The sequence below is a fragment of the Coniosporium apollinis genome (genome assembly GCF_000281105.1).
Source record: "Coniosporium apollinis CBS 100218 chromosome Unknown supercont1.30, whole genome shotgun sequence".
Lineage (NCBI taxonomy): Eukaryota > Fungi > Ascomycota > Dothideomycetes > Coniosporium > Coniosporium apollinis.
In genome coordinates, this window is record NW_006913292.1 from 114,396 (window position 1) to 131,672 (window position 17,277).

General features: G+C 52.4%; 7 protein-coding genes across 7 annotated transcripts; 2 read left to right on the forward strand and 5 right to left on the reverse strand.

Annotated features, from left to right (window-relative positions):
* Nucleotides 1-3,999: 3,999 nt before the first annotated feature.
* W97_06231 (uncharacterized protein) lies at nt 4,000-5,415 on the forward strand (the record flags this gene model as incomplete). The annotated part of the gene is made up of 2 exons (XM_007783956.1): nt 4,000-4,494; nt 4,621-5,415. 2 exons carry the CDS (start codon nt 4,000-4,002, stop codon nt 5,413-5,415), a joined length of 1,290 nt encoding a protein of 429 aa, XP_007782146.1.
* A 2,427-nt stretch (nt 5,416-7,842) lies between these two features.
* On the reverse strand, nt 7,843-9,090 carry W97_06232 (nitric oxide dioxygenase; the record flags this gene model as incomplete). Its single annotated transcript, XM_007783957.1, has 1 exon — nt 7,843-9,090. One exon carries the CDS (start codon nt 9,088-9,090, stop codon nt 7,843-7,845), a length of 1,248 nt encoding a protein of 415 aa, XP_007782147.1.
* Nucleotides 9,091-10,003: 913 nt separating this feature from the next.
* W97_06233 (uncharacterized protein) lies at nt 10,004-11,037 on the forward strand (the record flags this gene model as incomplete). The annotated part of the gene is made up of 3 exons (XM_007783958.1): nt 10,004-10,518; nt 10,566-10,709; nt 10,839-11,037. The coding sequence occupies 3 exons, from the start codon at nt 10,004-10,006 to the stop codon at nt 11,035-11,037; spliced, it is 858 nt and encodes a 285-aa protein (XP_007782148.1).
* A 469-nt stretch (nt 11,038-11,506) lies between these two features.
* Nucleotides 11,507-12,951, reverse strand: W97_06234 (uncharacterized protein; the record flags this gene model as incomplete). Its single annotated transcript, XM_007783959.1, has 3 exons — nt 11,507-11,625; nt 11,690-11,853; nt 11,918-12,951. The coding sequence occupies 3 exons, from the start codon at nt 12,949-12,951 to the stop codon at nt 11,507-11,509; spliced, it is 1,317 nt and encodes a 438-aa protein (XP_007782149.1).
* A 490-nt stretch (nt 12,952-13,441) lies between these two features.
* Nucleotides 13,442-13,783, reverse strand: W97_06235 (uncharacterized protein; the record flags this gene model as incomplete). The annotated part of the gene is made up of 2 exons (XM_007783960.1): nt 13,442-13,476; nt 13,507-13,783. 2 exons carry the CDS (start codon nt 13,781-13,783, stop codon nt 13,442-13,444), a joined length of 312 nt encoding a protein of 103 aa, XP_007782150.1.
* A 359-nt stretch (nt 13,784-14,142) lies between these two features.
* Nucleotides 14,143-14,926, reverse strand: W97_06236 (uncharacterized protein; the record flags this gene model as incomplete). The annotated part of the gene is made up of 3 exons (XM_007783961.1): nt 14,143-14,225; nt 14,293-14,459; nt 14,517-14,926. The coding sequence occupies 3 exons, from the start codon at nt 14,924-14,926 to the stop codon at nt 14,143-14,145; spliced, it is 660 nt and encodes a 219-aa protein (XP_007782151.1).
* A 461-nt stretch (nt 14,927-15,387) lies between these two features.
* Nucleotides 15,388-17,037, reverse strand: W97_06237 (NADH-ubiquinone oxidoreductase 51 kDa subunit, mitochondrial; the record flags this gene model as incomplete). The annotated part of the gene is made up of 3 exons (XM_007783962.1): nt 15,388-16,545; nt 16,603-16,674; nt 16,735-17,037. 3 exons carry the CDS (start codon nt 17,035-17,037, stop codon nt 15,388-15,390), a joined length of 1,533 nt encoding a protein of 510 aa, XP_007782152.1.
* Between the last annotated feature and the right edge of the window lie 240 nt (nt 17,038-17,277).

Sequence of the window (17,277 nt, forward strand, 5' to 3'; positions counted from 1 at the left end):
GAATCGCAATACAGTAGGTGTTCTGCTTGATGTTACGGTCGAATTCCAGATCGGGGGTATCTTCCTGGATGGCCTTGGATCTTGTTGACTACGGGAATGCTTTTGCCTAGATTTGCTTACTTTAAACGCGCTGATGGTCATTCATATGTATCAGTTATTTATACGTGAATCTTTATGACTTTCGAAGGATGAAGATACCAAGCGCAGGCGCCCGTTTTTGGCACACTGGCCTTACAGGAACTGTGATACTAGAAGCCAAGCTTGGGATTGCCCCATTCAAACCAGTCCAAACCAGTCATTTCGTCCAAATTGATGTCTGATATTGGCATGTCCCACGTAGTACCAGCTCTGTTTACTGCTTCGACTATCTGATTGTCCGACATTGCGGAAAAGTGTAATGACTCCGACAAGAAATCTGAAGCGGGATACTCAGTCTGATTTGCTAGATTGTTGGCAGGCATCAGTGACGTATAGCCCTCCACGATCGGAGCAGTAGGGTCCGCGGTAGATTCTACATTTCGAAGCGTGCTAGTGTGAGCTTGAGTTGGAGGGAGTCCAGGAGTACGCCTGACGAGCTCCCGTAGATATCTCCCATATAGCACGGAAGCGCCGTTTCTATGGCTTGGCGTAGCTCCGATCCGCTCAAGGACGTCGCCCGTCTCCTCAATAAGATTCCTGACACTCGGTGTCGCTCCACTTAAGCTGAGTGAGAAGCATGCTGCAAAAGATATCATAATGGCGGTATTGTTCGGCATCGACCTGAGCCTTGTCTCGCCCTGTATGGCCGCTCGCATGACGTTCAGTGCGGATGACAGTCCAGCGGCGCGGAAGAACCGCTTGACTTCGAGAGGAGCTGTTGGATGATTGATGAGTCCACTGTAGGTTGAGAGCCGTGTATGAATGACGAGTATCTCGACGTAGGGCGGTAAGATTCGCTCTGTAGCCGAGAGTCAATATTTCCTGTTCTCGTAAACCAACTAACTGCGGATCCTAAGAGACAGTCTACCAGCTCCTGCTAGCAATCGCTTTGGTCTAAGACAATACATCGCGGAAGAAAGACCACAAGGAACTTAGCAGCACGCGGGAGGATAATCGTCGGCTAAGCAACTGGACTTACGCTCTCCTTCTCCGATGGTAAAGGCCCAAGTGGCATACCATCGATCGTAAAACCGGTCAATAGTAGTTTTGATCCTTGGAGGTCGTCAGTTGACATGAATGCCAGCAAGCTAGGGCGCAATCCATACGACTGAGCGACCGAAGAACCGACATCGATTACACGGTGGCTGTCACAGCTCGACCTGACACTTTTAAGCAAGTCATCCTGTTACGAACTGTAAGAGAAAGTTTATCAAAACATGTCCGCTTTTTAGAAACTTACAAGATCTCGTCTCAACACGGCCATAGAGGCGATAGAACCGTCACGGGAATCGGCAATATCGGATACGTGCCAGTTGTCGCAATTCTCCAGAAGAGGAGTTACGGGGACGGTGTAGCTCCTTCCTCGTGCTAAACAGACGCTTAAGTATAAGATTAGCCCTAGCCTGAAGTGAAAATCAGCAGGAATGTGTCCCCACGATCTACTAGCCTGCTGGCCATGGATGATCGTTGGAGTGGCTGAGGGGCCAGCTCTTGCTAGAGGTACGAGATGGGCTTACCCCCTCTCAAGAACGAACAGTGAGATCCAAGCTCTTTCTCTTCGTCGCAGCAATCTTCGGCCCCACTCCGAAGCTGGATTGACATCACCAAAACCATCCATATAGAGTGCTTTTTTCCCGTCAATACAATCGGCTCTCGCAAGGTGTTTGAAAAGACTGTTGTCGAAGCCAGACGAAGGCACCACGATCTTGTTCAAGGACAGGTCCAGAGCAACCGACAGCGCCATCGCCATATACAAACACGTGTCGTCATCGGCAGAGTGCTCTCCTGGCGGCATCCACGGTACATTGAGCATGAATGCTAGTACAATCTCTACTGATCGGTTCCGATTTGATATGACACGGCGCGCAAGCAGGGTGCGGTGTGTGGACAGCCTTTTGCATATGGCTGCGGCTGATGGCAGAAAGAGCGCCGAAGCGGCGAGAAGTGAGGTAAAGAGGAAGGCGGATTGAGCACGGACAAACTGAAGGTTATGAACTAGTGGATCAAGGCCCCAGCGAGTGTGAGAAAGGTTCTGGTAGAAACTGAAATGTGAGAAGTGAGCGCAATGCTCCCAATTAATACCGTTGCGTATCATACAATGTAAAGAGCGTATTAGCCTCATCAAGCGTGACCAAGCCAATGTCGATAGGGTCAATGTCTTGGCTAACATATTTACCAACGTCTGGATTTGCTCTAACGGGGACAAAGAACCAACGGATATTTGATTGGTTGCGTATATCGGTCGTAAGGCCCGTCATAGGTTGCGATAAAGGTGATAGAGATTTTTGCTCGTTTGATAACGATGGCTGCGACAATCGTAGGTCTGACGAACTAGCTAGTAACTGCAAAGGGTTCTCAGCATCATCTAGCGGGGAATTGTCACCCGAATTGGGCTGCGGCAGTGAGTCCAGGTTGCTTGAGGGCGTACGATCCTCGGAGAACGCATCCATTCGATTCTTGGATAGGTGGTTTTGAACCTCAGTAAGCGAACTCTGCAGGTCCAAGAGCGCTTTTCCATCATTTGACTCTGGCACGCCAGACTTCGACTTTTTGATCGCTTGCTCTATTTGGTACAGCGCCTTATCAAGTCCCGTCCGCTTGCTTTGTAATACTGCTGTCAGAGGTGAAGAGCAAAGAGAGAATCCCCATCACTTACTTCTTTATGCCCTTCTGCCTACCAATGTGGTAATCCGGGATGACACATTCGGTTCCCGCTTGCTGGCATTTTTCACAGCACAAGTCGTTTGCATTTCGTATGCATCCAATTTTACTTCGCCTACAGTTCAAACAAGCTGCCTTCTTGGAGTGAGAGCCCCTGACTTCCGTATCCTGTTGCGCCAAGTTGGAGTCCATTGAGTCATTCGCTGTGAGAGGCTATATCCAGACGTTCTTTCCCAGGCCTACTCTCAGGTCCACGCTCCTACTCTCGGGTCTACGCTAATCTGCGGAAACGATGTCCAGATGGCCAGTTACAGCCCTGAGCGATCGAAACCTAACTGCGAGTTTAGATCAGGGAGGCTCGCGCGGCAGAAGAGAGATGCACAGGACTGGTGGTTGAATGATTCACGGAACAAACCCCCAACCGACCCCGCAAACCACGGGACCGATGGTCCCTTGCAGATCCAACTCTGCTGCAGGCCCCACGAACGCCATCGCTTTCTAGAATGCATGCACGCTCGAGAATATATTCATTACCGTGATGCATCTACTATACTAGACTCGGTACTTCTACTAAAAGCCGTCCAATTAAAGCGATGCTGAAACGGCTCCGCACATCTCGTAGTATAGTGTATTTTACCTTATATAATATACGCCCTTGCCGGAATAAAGAACTCTAGGCTGAGTTAACCCTTCGCGAAAACCGGGCTTTTGCTGCTAATATTCTTGGATAATGCTTAGCTATTAGCATATCTAGTCGTTCGACCGTCTGCTACCACAGCTACATAGAAATTAACGGAATCTATAGTGGCGAGCAGAATCGGTTTCCGGTTCTGTACTCCGTACTTCGACTTGTTTCTCGTAGCACGATTCTCTTAATAGGGATATCGTTCACCTTGGGTATAGCGCGCTGTATAGGTAGCTCTGTAATCAATCTTGGTTTCTACATACTGCTCTTTTTATTTAACTCAGCACGCGGGAGACAGGGAAAAAGTCCGGGGCCTTGTTGAGGCATACCTAGGTAAGAAACTTTCGCCTGCTGCCTGTTCATTGCTGCCTGTCGCGAACGTAAAATAAGCAATATTAACCGTATCACGTGAGGGTGCTGATCTAAGCTGACAGATGTCAAATAATGGGGATCAAAGTTACTGAATTCCGTGCGCCTAGAATCTGGGCACCCAGCTATCAACTTCAACCACAGCCATGGAGCCTCCCAGCAAGCGCGCGAGGTTGAAAAAGACAGAGGCCGATACTAATCGACGCACTCGACTCTTTAGTGCATCTGATGAGACGTTCCCGGCTACGTTCCCGCGCCAAATCTACAAGAGAGAGGATATCGACGTCGCACCGGTCACGGGTCGGAAACGGCTGCAACAGCGCGAGGAGATGGGCGATGCAGCTTATCGAAGGACACGGCCCCAGAGTGCAGCACTTGGAATCGACGACATCACCCCTATTATCTACAACCCAGTGCTAGCGCTTCCGGCCATGCCAGTCCTTGTGTCAAATTCAGAGAGTCCGATTGCATCGGTTGATACAAGCCTGAGGTTACGGCAGCCGATCGGACTTTGTGATTGCTGTACTGCGCTGGAACTATCCTTCAATGCTCTCCGTCCGCAGCCAAATGGTGACAAGGAGGTCTATAATCCAGCTGATGAGTACGCCAGGGAGAGCAGTTTCGAATATGCACTCTCACGAGTGAGCAGCTTCGATTTTGTAGTCACATGCCGGACCAACATCGGAAGACTCACCGAAAACAAGCACTGTACTCTGTGCCAACATATATTGCGGTTGCTTCATGCCTGGTCATCTGACTGGCCACAGGAAAACCCAGGAAACGAGTTTGACGATAAACTGCAGGACAAAGCAACGTGGGTAATATTTGGTATCCCGAAGTACAGCTGCGATCGTTTTCGGACAATGAGAATCACACAGCCCAAATTCATCGATCTTTTACCCGCTCCGGCCACTGTCAATTCTCCTGAAAGCGGTACTTTCGTTGCCCGAATCATTGGCGAAGCATTGGAGCCCAAACTTATCAATGAATGGGTTCATGGGTGCCAAAATTTGCATGTTGGAACATGTCCACCGATCAGCACACACACTTTCGACTTTCCTTTCTGGGCTATCGACGTGGTGGACATGAGGCTTTGCACTATCCCAGATGACGCCTTGTATATTGCTTTGAGCTACGTATGGGGCCCAGTAGAAGCATCGGTTACGACGAAAGACAATCTTAGCAGCCGGCAGCAAATCGGAGGACTGCATTCCACTATCAAGGTGGCTGCCCAGGTCATCAAGGACTCCGTCGCATTGGTGAGAGGAATGGGTCATCGCTATCTTTGGATCGATCAACTATGTGTTATCCGGGGTGAAGACGATCTGCTAAAACAAACTCTGAGAGCAATGGGCCAGATATATCGTTGCGCATTTGTTACTATCGTGGCAGCCACGGGCAAAGATGCAAATGCCGGATTGCCTGGTGTTCGGGAAGGCTCAAGGCCGCAGACTCAACTAGCGTATCATTTAGGTCATGGATCCAATAGAGTTGCGTTGGTAAATGCCCTGAATTCTCCTTCTCTAGAGGGCACAGCGTACATGGAAAGAGCGTGGACGTAAGATATTCCCATCCAGGATTTGTCGTCCTCGAGCTAACGAATGTAGATACCAGGAGTATTTTTTATCACCCCGCCGTGTCATTTTCCTAGATGGTAGAGTCACGTTTGTCTGTGCCAGTGCATACTGGCCTGAAGATCTCAATCCAGATCGTTTATCATGGACTCATGGTCTTGATGATGCTCAAAACATGGACGACAGTATCACGAGTCGGTCCATCCACTTCGGCATGGAGCGCTTCAGTCGCGGAAAAATGCAAGAGATGAAGCAGTTCGGCGGGAACCCGAGCATTCGCACTCTAGAATTCATAATATTAGAATACACGGAACGCAAGTTGACGCACGACAGCGATATTCTAAACGCCTTCGCTGGGGTCGCTAATTTCCTCCACAACGCTGTCGGTATCCGACTTCTCTCTGGACTCTCTGAAGCCGATTTTTTCGGCTGCTTGATGTGGAGACTAAGTTTCAAGAGATTGGATGAAACTCAGCCTTCGAAGCGACGTCCCGGTTTCCCGACATGGTCTTGGGCGAGTCGCTACGGTTGTATCCGATGCTCAGGAAACTTCTACGAAAATCTCTTTGAAGACGGCTCCAACATTTGCCCTGTGAATAGTTGGGCTCCTCCTTATGTCTGGTTCCATTTCTACTTGACTCCAAGGGCGGGGACTACATTCTCTCTCGTGCGCAGCAGCGCGACAACGTCCCGCTATATAGATGTTTTTCGTCTTCTACGCTCGGACTCTGATACACCAATGTCTGCTTTTATTGTATCAGAACAGCTTCCAGCAGGAGAAAAGACAATCCCTTCAACGACGAACGACACAGGGTGGAAGGCAGACACTCTTCATTTCTCTTCTCTAGCCACTACATGCAAAGTAGGCCCCTACCGTACATATAACCTCAGTTCGATGGCCGGGCGTCCACTCGCAATCCACAATGAAACAGGCGATGAGGTCGGTTGCATACATGTTGACGATATTGACTACACGGATTATGAGGGCACGGCGATGATGGTACTCATCTCATTAGTAGAGGGTACAAAACCGGTGGGGCAGGGACCAGAATGCTGGCGAGGCCCGCTCCGAGAACTGAAAGATGATCGGGATAGAGCGTTCTCAGGGCGTTACCCCGGCTATTTCAATGTCATGTGGGTTGTTGATGAGGAGAAAGAGTTGGGGACAAAACAGCGTATCGGAACTGGTGCGATATTAGAGCAATACATCGTTGGAAAGGATGGTATACAAGTCAGACAGGAAGATGTATTTCTCATATGACTTTGCCAGCGCCAATTTCCGCTGGATTTGTTGATTCTAAGTGAACAAGAAGGCAATGCGAAGATAATGAGAGAACGGAGAATTTAGGATGAAGATTGGCGAAAAGACCTGCCCGCTGGCTTTATTAGTGCATCGCTCCTTTGGCCACGTAATAAGCTAAGCGTATATCATGGCCATAGTTCTATGACATTAGTTCCTATGGTTGCTGCCCAGGACCGGCTCCGCAACCGCTGAGCGAGTTGTTAGCTCGAGTCTCGACCGGGTCACGAGGTCGTTCGACAGGGTGAACGCGACGGTGGTTGTCAGCGGCGGTGTTGAAGGGTAGGAGGCACAAATAACGCTTATTCAGGGAGCTTGATTGGTTAGTTGTGCTAGCTAACTAGTGGTGGTTCTAAGCTACCTTAGAATACTAATATCGCTAGTAGTCGTATATCCTAGAGCCAGATGGACAAGCAGCAAGAAAGTCAAAAACATACAGCAGTAGGTATTCGCTAGTGGTCACCCACCTAACTACTAATCTACCGATTTAAAGCTTATGAAGTGGCAGAGCGGACGGGATGCCCAGTATTCTTTGATCTATGGCCGTATGTGAAAGAAGAGAGTGGTTGTACAAATATATAACTAGCCGTGACAGATTCTAGTGGGCATCGAGCGGAACGCAATTAAACGACTCCTTTCAGAGTTAATAGGTCGAGGTCTTCTGAGTTTCGAGCTATGGCAGATCAGGCTATGGAGTTGGATGCCAATAACTATTAGAAACCGTACTCTTAGTACCAAGCACCACCTTGTTCTAACCAGTAAGGCCTATTACACGGTATGATGTGCTCATAATCGTATCCTATTCACCTAGCAACAACTCACCGCCGGGTGTCTAGCATCACTGCAAGCTGCACAACGCAATCAGAGCACAAGTACGGTATTTCAAGCGCCGGAGTAGTGTGTATTGTCTATCTAGCCTTTGCCCTCGTTTATGAATGGCAGCGGTATTCGGTCCAACTCAGGTGATTTCATATGTACAGTTCGCAAAAGTCCCATGCTCTTTTAATCTTTCTACTCTACGATTCCATCATCGTCTACGTCTCTGAACCTTTCGCCGTCGCCAAGAACCAGGGCGCGAGATGCACAAAACCCGAGAGGCATCCAAGTTGCGGAGTTCAGCATTTAGGCACGTCTCCTGTTCCGTAAAGCTCCAGCTTCAGCCTGCTTTCATCGACGCCGAAGGATTCCAGCTTGGCCTGTATGTCTAGCATGAAGCTCGTCGGCCCGCAGAGGAAGTACCGCGTCTCCCTGTTGGCGACGAACAAATCCCGTTCCTTATCCAGCTTGTCAAGATCCATGCGTCCTTGGAAGTCGTAATGCTTGCCCTGGACCTCCTCTTCTCCGACGTTCTTCGTGAAGAACACCGCGCGAACGTTGTCTCGTGCCCGCACCACATTCGTGACATGCTTTTCGAACGCCCTCGACTTCGTGTCTTTTGCTGCATGGATCCAGACGATCGGCCTCTCCGACTTCCTCGCCACAAGCGTGTTGAGGATGCTCAGCAAGCACGTCAAGCCCACCCCAGCCGAGAGCAGCACCACAGGCGCATCTGTCTTCTCCTCCGGGTCAAGAAAGAAATCTCCAAATGCGTGCGAGACCTCAATCACATCTCCGACCTTCTTGGCATCGTGCAGCACATTGGAGACATATCCTGGATGGCCTGTCGCCTCCGGATCATGGATGTCCAGCCCCTTCTCCCGCTTCACGCTGATGCGGTAGTAGTCCGGCCATGGCGCGTCGCTGAGGCTGTACTGTCGCACCTGCCTGTGGCGAAGAGCCGGAACGTCCATCTGAACCGAGATGTACTGGCCCGGCAGGAACCCGGGAAGGGGTTTCCCATCAACGGGTTCGAAGTAGAAAGAAGTAATCTCGGCGCTCTCGGGGATTATGCGCGCAATGCGGAGGTCTCGCCAGTTGGTCCAGCCGTCCGCGGCCTTGTACAGCTGCTCTTCGCGCTGCGTCATTAGGTTGGCGAGCTGCCAGTACGCGGCGGCCCAGGCGTCGTGGATTTCGGACGTGTGCGCTGAGCCAAGGACTTCGTGCATCGCGGCCAGGAGGTACGTCCCCACGATTTTGTAGTGCTCGGGCCGGACGTACTGTGAGGCGTGCTTGTTGCAGATGAGTTCGACGGCTGGGGATAGCTTCCCGAGGTCGTCGATGTTGTCGGCGTAGGCGAAGAGGGAGCCGGCCAGGGCGCGTGGTTGGTGGCCATTGATTTGGTTCGCGGTGTTGAAGATGTCGTTCAGTTCGGGGTGGGCGGTGAGCATGTTCTTGTAGAAGACCTTGGTTATGGTGTTGCCGTGTTCGGACAGGACGGGCACGGTGGCCTTGATGGTAGCGGCTTGGGAAGGGGTGAGGGACATTGTGCGTTGAGGATGGAATGTGCCTTAGGGATGGGATTGGGAAGGTGAATTGAAAATGGTGTGGGCGACTAGAAAGTTTCACTTTGTCTTTTTTTTTCTTGATAAACAAATATAAATATACTACCTGTACAAACGCGGCAGGCGCTGTCCTACATATACTTCACCCCCCCGGCAGCAAGTCGGGCTGAAAGCATGGCTTCCGTACTCGAACTGTCCGTTTACCTAAGTTGTCTCTGTAGCTCCCGCGGACTTGTTGTTAGCGGAGCAAACAGACTGGAAGAGTTTTCCATTTGGAGACGGGAGGCACGGTAGCTAGTGGCCCTAGGATCTCCTAATGTTGACGTGACGTGAGACTACCGTGCACACGGATGACAAGAATGCGCGGACTCCATAACCAGGAAGCAGTAAACCACAACGTGAATAATCAGTTATATAGCTTTCGACATATCAACTGGGGGCTATTACAGCTTCTCATCTTAGTGTTTTATATCCAAGAACCTGCGCACGCTACATAGGATGATTTAACCTAGTTATCGGTTTCATTTTGCTGCAGCTTCTGGGTTTGCTGTTTATGGAGTCCGCGCATTCTTGTCACCCGCGTGCCGTGTTAAACGACGCACATGCGACTCTGACAGCGGCTGTTGGTAAGCCGCCGGAAGGGACCGGCGCTGCTTCCTCCGAGGAATTTCACGACTCCGCGGGAGAAACGCCAAGCATCGCCAGATTAACGCGACTGAACGCGTCTTCCCCCCCATCAACCCCACCACCAGACTCTCACAACACTCCACCAGTCTCCAACCACCCCCATAACCGTAAACGACAGCGACTCGAACCCTCGAACCCTTGGACCCTCCATCAGCCTCCCACCAGCACCACACGTCCCACCCTCTCCTCCCACCGAACCCCAAACACAATGGCAACAACAACCCCCGCCCACGCCCCCTTCTCCACCCGCGCCTATAGCGCAAATCTCCTCCGCCCCACCGCCGGCGCCGCAGCCACAACCGCACAATTCGCGCCCCCAGCCGGCGCAGCCTCGACACAAGCCGCGCGACGAGACCGCGAGCGCGAGGAGCGAGAGCAGCGGCAGCGTCAACAGCAACTTCAACAGCAGCAGCAGCAGCAGGCTGAGCAGGGTATAGGTGGTGCAGGTGGGGTGGGAAACGTACAGGAACTTTCAGAGGAGCAGAGGGAGGAGATCAACGAGGCGTTTGGCCTGTTTGATCTCGACAAGGATGGGTTTGTTGATTATCATGAGTTGAAAGTTGCGATGAAGGCGCTGGGGTTTGAGTTGCCGAAGGGGGAAATTTTGGCGATTTTGCAGACGCATGGGTATGTGTGTCCCCATCATGCCCTTTTCCTAGCCTCCGACGTCCGCAAAGGGACGCTGGGGAAGATGGGGCAGCGGTGGTCGCGTGTTACGGATGAGTGAACCCCGGGAACAGCTGAGCTGACTGGAATCTGAATGGCAACAGCGTCCCCGCAAACGCAGTCAACGCCGCCAACAAGTCAAAAGCGCCACAGCAACCGCCGACCTTTACAGGACCGTCACGGCTACTATTATCGCACGCGGCGTTCCAGAGCATCATGGCTGCGAGGATACAGGCCAGGGATCCTGCGTAAGCGTTCCCCCCTTGGCCCCCCCAATCCCTATGCCCACAGCCCCTGCCTCCCCCCAGTCCTCTCACTTCCTACGCGTTCTCCACCTAACCTCCCAAGCTCCCGCCATTCCTCTAACACCTTACCAGCGAAGAAATCCTCCGCGCATTCACCCTCTTTGACGTCGACAACAAAGGTAAGATCAGCCTCGCGGATCTGAAGCGCGTGGCGCGCGAGCTGGGGGAGGGACTGCAGGAAGAGGAGCTCGTGGCTATGATCGAGGAGTTCGATATGGACGGGGATGGGTGTATTGGGCGGGATGAATTTGTTGGGATTTGTTTGGGGTGAGTTACCAGGGATGATATGGAGAGGGGGCAAGGGGGGGAAACAAGAAGCGGGAGGGAATTGTAGCGTCCTGAGTCATTGAGGAGAGAACTTGCCTGGGGTGATGCGGCGTTGGTTTGGTAGCATTGGTTTTAGCGTGGTGTCTGGGTGTTCGGTATGCTTCTCTCGAAGTCGGAGATCCCGGGCAGATCTATGGGTCGTAAGTCGCAGATTCCATGGTACTTTTCTCATCTAAGGAGTGACAATTAAATGCTCTAGAACCATCGGTACCTCCACTCTATCTCTGAGCCACTTCGTCAAGGGCGTTGCTAAGCGTCCTCGGAAGCGTTTCTAGCTGGCTCCCTTGGACGATCTTTTCACAGTGCTATTGCAGCAGACCAGTCATCGGCGGATTGCGCTTGTCCGCCGCGTTGCGAAGCCCTCTCTATAGCAAGTGCGGCTGTGGGCTCTGAACAGTTTTCATACAAGGCCACTACAAGAGACTGGGGATCAATGTCAAATTCTTCTTCAGTGCCTGCTCGGAAAGCGGATCCTTGTATTCCTCCTCGTACCACTCTGTCCTCTGCTTGTACCATTCGGCTGGCGTCCAGTCTGTTGAGCCATTAACATGGCGTCCTTCAATGTATAATCCGGCCTAGATGATGGCAGAACATACCGCAGTGAACAATGTCGCAGTCCCAAGGTTCGAATGCTCCCTCGTCCCCATAAACGCATGGTGCGTTCAAGTCAAACGCTGGCGCGACATTCAGATGCAAGCCACACCAGCCATGGTGTTTCTTGAGATAGCATTCTTCCGTGAACGCGCTTTCGCACACCTCACTGCCAACCATCAGCGTTGAGCTTTGCCTTCCCCGTTAACGATTTAGTAGAGCCTGTGTCATACCAACAAGCCTTCGACATGCTGCTCTTGATCTCCGTAATAATTTCCCGCATCACGTCCCTCCGTTCCTGTCGCTCAAACGTCTCTTGCTCCTTCTCAGACTCCGTTTCCGAGAACCCACCCCACAGCACTCCATCCCTCAGCCGCTCTAAACGACCCATCTTGAGTCGATCTGAACGCGTTTTAGGCGGACCATGGAAGAGCTCTAACATCTCAGCCTCTCTCTTGGCCTCGGCCTCAGAATCCTCTTCATTTCCATACCAAGCATCATGATACTCCTCATACACGTAAGCTTCCTCATTCCCCTCGTAATAGAGATTATATTTATAGTACTCCTCTTCAGCCGAAGGTGTCTCCTCAGGCTCTTCTTGGGCCTTTGAAGGAGTCTCTTGGAATTGCTCTACACGCGGTAAGGCATCTTTCTGTCTGCACGTGATGACGTGAAGCAATTTCTTGATTTGGAAATCGTGGTACCCAAAATCCCGTTCGATTCTCTCCACGACTCCACAGAGGTCAGTCTGGCGAGGTTCGCGCTTGGAAAGCGTCTGCTCGATCCGCTCTGCGCGCTCCCCGAAATACTTCTCATTGCGGGTGACAGCATGGAGCATCTCTTTGAAAATGGAATCATATCGGTTAATGAGACTTTTGACATCCCTCACACTTCTGAAGAGCTCGAAGAGGTTTCCGTTGTCGAGATCGCTGGGATCGCTGGGATCGTTGGGTGAAAGCGTCTTTCCAATCTTCTCCACCTGCGCGAGGAGGTCGCTCTGGTTCTTCTGCATGACCGGAAGCGCCTTTTCGATCTTCTCGAAACGCCCTGACAGAAGCTGCTGCGCGAACTGGAGAATGGGAAAGGAGTCTTCTATCTTTCTGACGCGCGTCGCGAGATCTTTCTGACCCGCTTGAATCAAATCAAGCTTCTCCGTGATCTTGCCGAACTGAGCCGCGCTGTCGCTGCTAGAGAGCTCGATGATTGCGGGAACTCTGATTGTTCCTTCTGAGGCTTTCACCTCCGGAAGCTTCTTCTTGGGAGGCATGTTGTGAGCGCGGAAAGTCGGCAGAGAAATACAGGAGTTCTACGCGTCGTGGGGAAACAGGAGGCGTTGGTCAAGTGTGACGACTTCTGGGTTGCGATAATGAGGTGCGGAATGTTAAGACGCGTGAACATAGATGGACGAAGCGGTCTAGTGGAGGGAAGTCGATTGAAGGACCGTACGTCATTAGAGATTGGTAGATTCAGATTCAGTTTTAGTAGGAATCATGTCAGAATGACGCGAAGCGAAGAAATGTCAGTACAGGCTCATGAGACAGTTGTGTTCGTGAGCTGCAGGAGTTGCAGCATAATCTTTGATCTGGAGAAGTGAAGCTATTGAGATACATGGGTAGAGCAGCCACGTCGCGACCGCCATCCCCAGCCGCAACTAGTATCCGTCCAACAGCCTTGCAAAGAGCCAGCAGCCTAGACGAACGTACTCCGGTGGGGAGCAGTGTATGAACTTCAGGCATCCAAGGCGAATCCTTCTCCACCTACGCCCAAGTAGCTGCAACGTCCGCCTCATAGTCTAGTGGGTCGGTTGATCAGGACGACATACGTTCCAGAACCAGGTCGTACATGTCTCCATCGTCGTTACGCTTTCGCTTCTTGGCCCTCGAATTGTCGCGAGATGTCGTCGACTTGAGGTCGTCTTTGACCTTTGCGAGCGCCCTCTCCACCTTCTTCACACGCTTCATCATGTTCTTCTGGGCTTCCTGCACCTGGCGAAGCATATGGATGATTTGAGAAATCTGGACAGAAGTGTCGTTATTGAAGTCGCCGAGGGTAGCAGGGGACATTATTGTGCCTTCGATATTGTCTTCGTAGGATGACATCGTGTAGTCTCGAGCGATGGTGAGGGAGCGTGATGGAGCTTGTAGCTACTACGATGCGGTCAAAGAGATGGAATGTCGACTTGTGTGGGAAGTTGGAGCTTGGGAGTAAGAAGAATCGAGGACGAAGAGGTTCTGCACAATTGTAGCTAAGCGAGGTATTGAGTGCTACAAAAGGTTTGATTCACAGAAGTGAAGTGGGTGGCTGGAAAGCGTAAGTGAAAATGGTTGCTAAGTGAGAAAAGCCCTCAACGCTATGAACCATTCCACGCCGGTAATCCGCTGCTAAGTGTGTAGAGTGAACTTTGATATCTCGAGCCATGTGCTTCGCCGCCTAGCGACGCCAGTGTATGTCAGATTTCTCATGCCACCCGCATACCGTCTCCGACGCCGGCGACCCGTTCCATGTTCCCAACTTTCTCATCGTATTCATCCCGCGTCAAATCTATCAAGCAGTTGGCACAAACTTATTCAAAGCTTCGCTTCAACGTGCACAGTATAGTAGAACTTACCGCATTGGACCACCTGGCATTTATAGCCGGACTCCTTGTGTAGGCACCTAGTAGTGGGCTCAACCAGATTCGCCAACGCGGGTACGGCAGAGTGTTTGTGGTAGAGACACCAGGCGACATGTTGACTGAAGAAGCAATCCTCTGTGACCCGGCTCTTGCAAATCGAGCTGCAATGTTGTCAACGAAGTGACCACGACTTGAGTGTTCAGACTAAAGAGACGTACCATTGAGCTCCATTGCTCTCAAGCCTGATTTGCATCAGAGCGTCAGAGATGTAGGCGAATTTGTACTGGACTGCGACCTCCAGATAGGTCATTAATCGGGGACGTTTGCGAACCGGAGACTCGGGCGCGGTCAGAGTGTCTTCTTTCTCTCGTCCTTCCACTTCGGACTGAGGGCGTTCTTGGATAGCTTCGCTGGGCCGCGGTTCTTGACGCCGCGGTTCTTCAGGTCGCAACTCCTGAGATCGCGACTCTTGAGCTTCCAAGTCATCTCGAGCAGTCAAGTTAGGTCCTCCTGCAGGACCGTGCTCGGCGCGTTCGACACGCTCTAAGATATCCTTCTGAGTCGCTTGAATGAGACGGAGCGTAGCCATGACTTCGTCATGCTGAGCGGCAGTCGCGCTGTTAGACATGTTGAGGGCGAGCCGACGCGATAACCAGTCCTGAAGGCGATTGTCGAGCTCAAAGTGGAAACTTGACATGAAAAACGCGAAGAGTCAGGATGGAACGTGTCTGTGAACTCCCCGACGCGAAGTTTAGGGTTGGACTTGGGCGAAGGAATTTCTTGCTTACGCGTACTCGGAGTAACGCGTTCAACCGGGGGTTGCAGACTGTGCGGTGTTGCAATCACGTGGAAGATTTTGCAGAAATCACCCAACTTCACAAAAAGTGAGTGAGGTCAGGCAGCAATGAGAGCCCAGAGAAAGCTTCAGACGATTTACAGTGAACTTCAAGCAACTGCAGATAACTCATTGAAAGGTCTTGGAATATGCACAGGAAAGACTAGCCGCCAAGCCAACAAAGGAAATCAGAACATACATGTATCGCAACACCTCGCGTACCAACCTACAGGGTCCACAAGCTGCTTCCGCATCTACTGGCCCGGCGCGATCAACATGCCCCTCTTTGTCGCATCATGCTGCCACCCACCCGCCAACGCCTCCCCACCATGCTGTTCCGCATAGTTCTTCATCCTAGCCTCCAGCTCCGGCCTAAAATGTCTAATCAAACCCTGAAGCGGCCACGCAAACGCCTCGCCCAGCGCGCAAATCGTGTGGCCCTCCACCTGCTTCGTAAGCTCCTGCAGCATATCAATCTCTCTAACCCTGCCCTGCCCCTTCTCAAACCTCTGCATGATCTGCTCCGTCCACTTGCTGCCCTCCCTGCATGGCGTGCACTGGCCGCAGCTCTCGTGGCGATAGAACGTCGAGAGCCGGGAGAACGCGCGCACGATGTCGGTGCTCTTGTCCATGACGATGACGGCGGCGGTGCCCAGGCCGGTCTGGGAGTCCTTGAGCGCGTCAAAGTCCATCAGCTGGTCCTCGCACATGTGTTTTGGCAGCACGGGGGTGGACGAGCCGCCGGGGATGACGGCTTTGAGGTTGTCCCACCCGCCGCGCACGCCGCCGCAGTGCTTGTCGATGAGTTCCTTGAGCGGGATCGACATTTCTTCTTCGACTGTGCAGGGGTTGTTCACGTGGCCGGAGATGCAGAACAGCTTCGTGCCGCTGTTGCGCTCGCGGCCGAAGGAGTTGAACCACGAGCCGCCGCGGCGACAGATGGTGGGCGCGACAGCTACGGTCTCGACGTTCGCGACAGTGGATGGGCATCCGAAGAGGCCGACTGCGGCCGGGAATGGCGGCTTTAGGCGCGGCTTGCCGGGCTTGCCCTCCAGCGACTCGATAAGCGATGTCTCTTCGCCACAGACGTAGGCGCCCGCACCGCGGTGGATGAACACGTCAAAGTCATAGCCGGTTCCGCAAGCATTCTTGCCGATCAGGCCCGCGTGGTAGGCTTCCTGGATCGCGCGCTGCAGCACGGTCGCCTCGTGGTAGAATTCTCCGCGGATGTAGATGTAGGCGGCGGTACAATTCATGGCGCGACCGGCGACGAGGCAGCCTTCAATCAGCTTGTGGGGGTCTTTGCGCATGATTTCGCGGTCTTTGCAGGTGCCGGGTTCGCCTTCGTCGGCGTTGACGACGAGGTAGCGGGGCTTGGTGTCTTTGTCCCAGTCCTTGAAGTTCATGAAGGACTGCGTATGTTAGTTTTGGTGTATTGGAGGTTCTAGAGGAGACTGGAGCGGGCGTACCCATTTCATGCCGGAGGGGAAACCAGCGCCGCCACGGCCGCGCAGACCGGACGCTTTGATCTCTGAGATGATCTGTGCAGCCCATGATTAGCGGATGCCGGATACACACTCTCAGGTGGTCCCATTGCATACCCAGTCGTGACCCTTAAGAACAATTTCCTTCGTCTTATACCAGTCTCCGTACTTCATTGCGCTCTTCAGATCCGCGCCATGGTGCCCGTATAGGTTCTGGAATATCCTGTCCTGGTCCTTCAGGCCTCCGTACTTCCTAGGCTTTGGCTTCTCATCCTGCACGGTGGCAAGACCTCTGCACTGCTGCTTCGATAGCCGCGAAGGTGTACTGGTGGGGATGCGGGATGCGGCGGTGGTGGATGGAAGGACGCGGTGGGAGAGGGTGGAGAGGGCCTGAGGCGCGGGTGCCTGTCGTGCAAGCATGTTGGATAGAGTCCCCAGAGGCGTGTACAGGGTGGTTGTCCGGTGTAGGTGCCGTGAGCCGTGAGGCGTGAGTCGTGAGTAGAGGTCGTCGCAGTGCTTTGACGGTGTTGCTGGCCGCAGAGATGTCGTCGATATAAGCGGGTTAGCGGGCGCTTTGATTGGTTGGCCACCTGCCGCCAGATCGGAAGAGAATCTCCAAGCCTCCGTCATCGCCTCGAAGTTCTCGGAGACTCCATCTCA